At 31.1% G+C, this 9,482-nt stretch overlaps 1 protein-coding gene across 1 annotated transcript; it reads left to right on the forward strand.

Annotated features, from left to right (window-relative positions):
• The first annotated feature begins 8,859 nt into the window (after positions 1-8,859).
• LOC140878509 (putative invertase inhibitor) lies at positions 8,860-9,210 on the forward strand. Its single transcript, XM_073282108.1, has one exon. It carries the CDS (start codon positions 8,860-8,862, stop codon positions 9,208-9,210), a length of 351 nt encoding a protein of 116 aa, XP_073138209.1.
• Positions 9,211-9,482: the final 272 nt, after the last annotated feature.

Genomic DNA, 9,482 nt, shown 5'->3' on the forward strand with positions numbered 1-9,482 from the left:
GTTTGATAAAATGCTTCAACCAAACTGTTGTATTAAACTTGCATCGTTTTCAAACCATTTATAAAATGTTAATTCAGTTTCTACGAAAGATTATTTTGAGTGTCCTCCGCTTGATTTGAAAATCAAATTTTATTTAATTCATCGGTGCTCAATATTTCAAGAACCGACTTATTGTAGCTCAAAATATTTTTTAAACTTGTGTATTCCCCTCTCCCCCCGAACCGATCCTATCACATAAGATCCTCAACAACCAAAAGAGCATTAAATTATAATTTTCGAGAATATTAACAAATATTGGATTTTATATAAATATTCTTCATGAATATCAACAAATCTTAAATTTTTTATCAATATTTTCTTTATAAATATTGATATATTTTGACATAGATCAATATCTTAAAATAATATTTATAGATCTTGGATATTATATCAGATCTCCAATATGATTTTTTCAATTTCACGATATACGAAATCATATATCATATATTTTTATCATGAATCTATTCAGATTCTCAATATATTACATCATAACCATGAATATCTTTCGATATATCAAAATCGTAATCATGAATCTTTCAAAATTCTAAATATATTATATCATGATAATGAATTTCTTCAAATTCTCAATATAAAATAATGTTGTGCTACTGTAGAGCCACAACGTATTCATGATATTTAATGAGCACAAATATAGTAATTATTATCATTGTGACACTTCTAGAGCACCAATAAACATATCCTTCATAAAATTGAGTATTAACAGCATGTTGTACTAATCCAATAACATCAATAAAACTAGAATTATTTTCATTCTCTGTTGGTTACAACATCGTGCTGATAACGTGTTATAAATAGTGAGAGAAATAGAGATATGAGTAGAAAGAATTAATACGAGTCAATACTCAGGTACAATTTTTATTGAACTCAATCACTCCTATTTATAGGAGGAATAATAGAATACAAATCTTTACAGATATTATCTTGATATATTTTTCTTGATCACAAATATTCTAAATCTATATAAATAAAAATAATCATCTATAATAACAATATATTTATAACACTTTTTTATTTATTGAGAGAATTTTTGTTATTATTTGATCTCGAACTTATTATCTCATCTCAAAGGTGAGATTTTTGGTGTAACGACAAAATCAACCGGAACGATCAAATTTTAAATTAGGCACATCCACGCATAAGACATACGAGAAATACAGGTATAGTTTTCATATATGTTAGCCCCGGAGAATCTTGTATGCTTAATAATTTGAAAATAATTGATCAGAAAATAAAGAAAGTTTCGTCCTACAATTTTCTCGGCTTACTCCTTATCAATAAAATAATCCAGGAGTCATTCCACTTCGACTGGGCTATTTACATTTAAAAAAAAAAATGGGTGCACAAGAATTGTGGTGGGCTGAAAATGGCAGACAACCAATCAAATCACAAATTTGAGCTAAATGTGAGTGTTGGCTCATATCAACCAAATGAGCATTGATCCAAGTAACGGCTACTGATTGCGGGCAGCCCATCACAAAATGTGAGGTTTATGGGGCTGTTTAGCAGCGATAGAATCATCAACCCGAAAAAGTTTAATTGGATCAATTCAAGGCTCTTTACAAGATGGATCAATATTTCGATGAGGCCCAAGTCAACCTCAATGAAATAATTGTGTTAGATGGACAAAGTACGAACATAGATTTTTTTTTTTTAAAGAAAAAAAAAAATCTTGACTCATCGTCCTCTGCGGGCAAATATATATCCAAATCTAAATTCAAATTCAAATCTAAAGTAAAAAATAAATATATAAGCAAACACTAATTTTTATGCGTTCAAAAATTACAATTTTTTTGTGTTGGAAGCTAAACAATTGTCGATTTATAACAAGATAAAAGAGTTTAAATAACACAAACATATAAATATACAATATATATTAATTATTGATAAAAATCGACCTGTTGAAAAACTATAAATAATTTATGATAGTTTTTTTTACACATTTTTTTTGGGTAAAGAAAAGTATATGTCTAGCTTAATATACACCTATACATTCCATCAATCTAACTTTCGTACAAATTAAGGAAAACTAGCTAAACTGATGGAATACAACCTTAACTTCCGGCAACCCAAAAGTTCTCTTCCAAGAATGCCGCATCTACACACGCAAGCCATGAGCAGGGCAATCAAACACCATCACGGCTCAAGGCAGAGAGACGACAACACTCAGGATTCCGGCATTGTGATGCATGCACAATTGAAATTTTTCAGGGACAGATGATTTGCTAAAGGATCATTTGAAAGTGATCAAGACATATTTAGGTCGACCTTGGAAAAATCATTCCACTACGGTGATCATGCAAATTAGTCTGATCTGTACAACCTGATCGATCCAAGGGGATGGCTGGAGTGGAAAGGAGTTAGCTTAGACAACATGTATGATGCGGGTGACGTGTGTCAATATCTAGCTTATGCGTATGCAGTTGACCAAAATCACTGAAAATTAAAAGTTAATTTACCAAAACCAAATTTTGAAAAGTTAATGGACCAAAACAAAAACATGAACATGTTAATGGACCAAAAAAAATATTTTTCCTGTTAAGTTTAGAGCCAGAAACTTCATTAATAGTGAAAAGTGGATTAAATCAACTATGATGCGTTCAAAACTTTCCACATCAAATAAATTACCTCGAACTGGTAATCAACAAACAATTTCTTCAATAAACCGAGTCGAATGATCTCAAAATATTTTTGTGTATCAAAGAAAACATATGAGATGGCTCGCCCGAAGACGAAGCTACTCCGACGCTCAAGTCAATATAAGATTCAATAGAAAAGAGGTATGAATATTGCAAGAGATAAAAAATATGAGAAAGACGTGTAAAAGACATACGCGAAAGGTGTAAGAAAAGGGTTGGAAGAAGTTATGGATAAAATACAACCTACCTTAATAAGGGTTAGAGATCTCTTATTTATAGGAAGAAGGTCTAAGTCTATGTAAAATTGTAATGTATAATACGACTAGATTTATGCATATCCATGCAATATTATGATATATTGCTAAAATATAAATAAAAATATGATATGATTTTTATCATATCATCAATACTACCTCCCGGAGATAAGTGACGACGAGTGAAATGAGGAGGAACTTTAAAGTGGTTGAATTTATATGTTAGAGCATAAAGACAACATTCTGGCTGTTTGCAATTTCCTTTGAGCGTTCGTGCTGGAGTGAACTTATATGGTACCGAGATGGTTGGGCTTTTTAGACAACCACCGACGTGGATTTATAACGTCGGACCTGCCCGGAATTTTGAGACCACTGATGTGGATATTTTGATGCCACTGACTGATGTGGATTTTTGATGCCACTTATGTGGGCTTTTGATGCTAGACCTGCCTGGACTTTTTGTTACCACTGATGTGGGCTTTTAATGCCACTGATGTGGAATTTTGATGTCACTGATGTGGATTTTTGATACCACTGATGTGGGTTTTGATGCCACTGATGTGGGCTTTTGATGCCAGACCTTCCTGGACTTTTTGTTACCATTGATGTTGGTTTTGATGCCACTGATGTGTGCTTTCGATGCCGCTGATGTGGACTTTTGATGTCATTGATGTGGGCTTTTGATACCAGTGATGTGGACTTTTGATAGCACTGATGTGGGTTTTGATGCCACTGATTTGGGCTTTTGATGTCAGACCTGCCTGGTTTTTTTGTTATCACTGATGTGAGTTTTATGCCATCGATGTGGGCTTTTGATGCCACTGATGTGGACTTTTGATGTCACTGATGTGGGCTTTTCATGCCACTGATGTGGGCTTTTCATGCAATAACAGTCTGGACTTTTTGTTACCACTGATGTGGGTTTTGATACCACTGATGTGGAATTTTGACGTCATTGATGTGGGCTTTTGATGTCAGACCTGTCTGGACTTTTTGTTACCAATGATGTGGGTTTTTTATGATGCCGAACCTGCCCGGGCTTTTTGAGTACCCCCGAAGAGGATTTTGGTTTAGCACCCCCGGAGAGGATTTTGGGTTTAACACCACCGGAGAGAATTTTGGTTTTGCACCCCCGGAGAGGATTTGTGAAGTGTTGAGCCATGGATTGAGCCTTGTTGCTAGATTGCATGTCGATTTCTGTAAAATAACTCAAACAAAATACCAAGCAATAGAAGTATAATATAATATTGGGTTAATTAACCACATGACTCCACATACAAAATTTATTATGAGATATCTCAAAATTTTTCACAATAAGAATAGTTTGCTAAAAATAATTATACTTAGAACCCTTATCTTTACTTCTCGAGTTGCTGAGTAGGCTTGACTAGCAGGGCCGTCTCCAGAAAATTGGAGGCCCTAGGCTAATTTAAGATATATATATATATAAATTTTTTTATTAAAAATAAAAATATTCCATATGAACTGGTAATACTTAAAATGAACTTAACGATCACCAATGTATAATTTAATAAATCTATTGCATTTTTTTCTCGTCGAACTTCCAGATTCTAATGTTATTTTTTTCGTCATGATTCACAAGCAAATCTAACAAAACAAATACAAAAAAATAAATAAATAAATACTAACAAATATGGATCGATGATATGAGATATAATATAAACACAATATAAAATGTATTTTAGATGTTAATAAAATATTAATCACTGATTTTATTTACTGTCAAATTTTCAACAAAAAAAGAATCATACACTAATTTTATGTGAAAATCAAAATTTCAAATGGATCTTGCGACTAAAAATAATGACATAAACAATTGAATTGAATTTTTTAAAAAAAAAAAACACTAAAACTAAAAAATATTTATAACATAAACATAGTAAGAATCATAATACTAAGAAAACATAAATACTTGATTTTTCATTTTTAAGATAACAAAACAAGTACAAATTATAATTTAAATACTAAAATATGTAAGGAATTAAAAATCCCGAAGATCAAATTTCAAAAATAAAATATTTAAAAATTAAATAAAAACGCCAACGCATTATACAAAAAAACGATACGATAATTTACCCACTTTGAGCAACCTTACTCTTGAAAGAAAAAATTTAAGAAAAAAGAGTTTTGTATCTTATAAAGAATTTTTTTTATTTTTTATTTTTACGTAAACAAAACAAATTACCAAAATCAAAAAAATATTAAATTTTTAAATTTTTTACAAAATATTTAAAAATCCATGAACCATAATCCATCAAAGATTTTGAATAGAAAAAATAATACATACATATATAATATATTTTTTTAAAAAAAAAATTGAGGCCCTACCCTAGGGAGGCCCTAGGCAGCTTGCCTAGGTGGCCTCTCCCTGGAGCCGGCAATGTTGACTAGGTTGTCACAACTCACAACGTGTCCGTTAGTAAAAGTGTCATGTGTCGAGCCCAAGCAATGTTCATGTAGCCAAATATAACATGTTTTGAGTTCTGCACTAAAAGATAAAACCATGACAAAAGTAATCCAAAACAATATAATTTAGATGTATAACATCAAGAAAAATTTTATAATATTCAAATTCATGAAATGGAGAAATCTCGAACCATTGAAGCTTGTCACATAAGATATGACAATAAAATATCTTAGTAATTAAGTGGAAAACCAAATATTGATAAAATCAAAAGTGATATAGTCATTTATCAGGGATTCAAAAATTGAGCCTGTATAGCTCAAGATAATATTAATATCAGGTGCAAATAACTAAAGCTAGTACTTAGTCATGCATGGTTCTAATTAAAAATATGCAAGTTCTTCATGGAAGAGGAAAAAAGACAGAAAAATAACTTCGGCGCATGCCTTGGTGACAAGTCCACGAAGAAATTAAAAAAATCCTTGATCTATAATAATGTAAATCTATATATAAGCTCATGGTGGTGATGACACGATTTTGCCAATTCTCGTTTGCCAAATTTAGTGGGGATCGCATGAGAATTATGATTATTGTTTTTTAATTTTAAACAGAAACATGATACGTGTAGGGATGAACTTTGCTACGATCTGTGTAATTTATTAGTTTATTAGATTAAAGATTAGGGACGGTCCTGAAAAAAATATGATCCGGGGTAAAGTTAAAAATATGATCCCCTCTCATTAAGAATGTGTGTGTGTATGTATATATATATGCACACACATTTAATATTAAAGAACATTCACGTTAGAAAGAATTTTACCCATAATTTTTCAAAATAAATTATTCAACAACCAATATTATTTAAAATTCACTCTTATTGCATTTTTTAAAACAAAGTTGTCATTTTTTGACATTTTATGATGAATATTTGTGCAATAATGGAACTATTTAACTAAATTCATAAAAAAATGTAAAATAGTACTAAATAATGAAGTCAAATATGAACAAAAAATATACATATATAGGAAAGAGATAATAAATTAATGTAATATAAATTAATAAAATAATGATGCAACAATCCATTAGTAAATGAAAAGAAAATGAAAAGAAAAATTCTACCTTTTGTAAAATTACTCAATTTTCATAACCTGCAATCTAAGTAATCATCATGGTTTAATTGAATAATAAGTAAGAAAAACTTGAGGTATGTCTACGGTCTACCTATGATGCAACGTAGGTATGCGAGATATTTACGTGCATGGATTAAATTGGTTAGAGGGCCATATGAGGAAAGGAGATCATAAAAGTTGAACAGAGTTAGTGAACCATTTAATTCATTAAGAGCAAAATTTTTGTCATAAAAATCTATTCACGATTTATTTATTTTGTTATAATACTATTTATTAATTAAATTTATTTGGATATTAATTTAAATACTAATTTTTTAAAAATAATCAAGGGCCCGTCTTAAGGTGGGGCCCTGGGCGGTCGTCCGGCCCGCCCTACCTTAGGGCCGCCCCTGTAATAAAGATGTATTACGGAGTTAAATACAGAGATTGTGTCATTCTCTGATTCTATACTAACATTACATGCAAAGACATAAAATACTACTTCATCCAGGTATTTAAGCAAGATGACAAAAGCTTGGAATAGCTCAACCATAATATATCCATGATATGAAGTTAATTTGCAACTAAACTGTCAGAAGAAATACAAGGTCAATCTTACTACAATTATTTGCAGAGACCAAATATTTATGCAAGGACGGATGGAGCATTCAGATTGATAATAATCAATTGGTTTTTCTTCATTCTAGTATAAGATATAAGCTGTCACTAGTGAAATCCCCATGCTGCATGAAGAAGCAAGTTTTAAATTCTAAGCATTTTACCATCAAACCCCAAAGAATATAATAGAGACCAAGCATTTTCATGTTTCCAGCCCATAGAGAGGACTCGAGGAACTCCTCTATTGATATAAACATCATATTCAATTCCAGCACCAAGTTGTATATACCGAAACATTCGTAAGCAAGCAAATCTATGAGATGATTAACAGATCCCTACACTTTCTAATACGAGTTCATGGCAATTGTCAAAAGAAAAAAAGATATTCTCCGATTTCTCATTGAGAGCGTTCTCCTTTCTTTTTTTTTTCTTTTTCTTTGCTCGCCATGGAGAAATCATGGGTTTCAATTTCGTTCCCACAGACGGCGCCAATTGATGCTTTCAAAACTTTTCGCATCAAATAAATTACCTCGAACTGGAAATCAACAAACAGTTTCTTTAATAAACCGAACCGAATGATCCCAAAATATTTTTGTGTATCAAAAAAAACATGTGAGATGGCTCGCCCGAAGGCGAAGCCACTCCGACGCTCAAGTCAGTATAAGATTCAATAGAAAAGAGGTATGAAAATTGGAAGAGATAGAAAATATGAGAAAGACGTATAAAAGACATATGTGAGAGGTGTAAGAAAAATGTTAGAAGACGTTATGGATAAAATACAACATATCTTAATAAGGGTTAGATATCTTTTATTTATAAGAAGAGGGTCTCAGTTCTTGTAGAATTGTAATGTATAATACGATTAGATTTATGCGTATTCATGCAATATTATGATATATTGTTAAAATATAAATAAAAATATGATAGAATTTTTATCATATCATCAAACTGGAATTCCATATTATGTACCGTGACTTTTTATAAGTTATAACTAATTTGTTTCATGATATATAGAATTAATTTATTTTTTGATACTTATGTGTATGCTATCATCTCAATATTTCTTGCATGCATCCACATTGTTTTGTTTTGGTCAAAATATATATATATATATATATATATATTTATATATATATATATATTTATATATTTATATGCGAAGATGAAATAAGAAATATGATTAATGACCTTAATATGATATCAAGTCATCATTCGATCCAATTAATTCTAAGATAATACATTGGTATTGGGTATATCCAAAAGGGAAAAATAATAAAGTTTGTACAGTTAATTTTAGAATCAAGATATATTTCACAAAAATGGAATTATCATATCTTGAATTTTGCACAAATTAATGATATTGACCCATGATATCAATCCCTTTTAGATGCATAATTATAATATAACATCTTTGTAAAATTAGTTAATTCCACCAGATTTGGTGTTTTTTTTGTGTCATGATACATATATAAAATACTCCTTAATACAAACATTTACATGTATAAAAAAAAAGAATAAATATTTATATACATACATATATAAATACTAGTGGAGAGAAATGCATCGTCCACCGGTCACACAGGTTTTCCTCATCCTCCTCTTTTTCACACAAGTTATGTGCATGTCAATTAGCAACAATAATGTTGCTTCGATACAGAGTGTGCCAAAAAACACATAATTACAGTGTGTGTATTTCTTCTTTAAAATCCGATCCTCGTAGTCTCAATGCAGACTTGAAAGATCTTGTTGTTATTATGATGGACGTCGCATTAGTCAAGGCAACAAAAATCTCAGAACTTATTGATAAATTGAACAAAAGATCCTCTGATATAAGTATCAAGTCATGCTTGAACGTATGTAGTGCGTACTACGGTGTAGCGATAGATAATCTCCAAAGGGCAATACATGTGTTTGAGTTGGGTACTTACAAAGACTCCGATGAGTTTCTTGCTACTGCCGTAGAGGCACTGGGAGATTGTGAGGATACCTTTTCCGAGCCACAGATACATCGCAAGTCTCCATTGACAGCTACCAATGCCTACTTTGCTTCTATGGCTACAATTACCGAAGATATTCTATCCATTTTCATGAAGCCCAAGTCACCGTAATTTTTTTTAATTATTTTATCGATATTTGATCTTATTTTAAGTGGAGGAAGATTTTGATTGTTTATTTTTTACTCTTGCTTCCAACTCCTCCTTAAATTTCTGAATCGAAAAATTAAAAATAAAGTGCCCTAAATACAGGGATGGAGCAAGAAATATTTCAGTGTAGGCAATGATCTATATGCCCTACGAACTTCATCCCTAATGTTGGCATTATAAGCACAAATTGGAGTTCTTAATCCAGGATCTGCCGTAGTCGTGAGAAATCAAATTCT

The sequence above is a fragment of the Henckelia pumila genome, chromosome 2 (assembly GCF_033568475.1).
Source record: "Henckelia pumila isolate YLH828 chromosome 2, ASM3356847v2, whole genome shotgun sequence".
NCBI lineage: Eukaryota > Viridiplantae > Streptophyta > Magnoliopsida > Lamiales > Gesneriaceae > Henckelia > Henckelia pumila.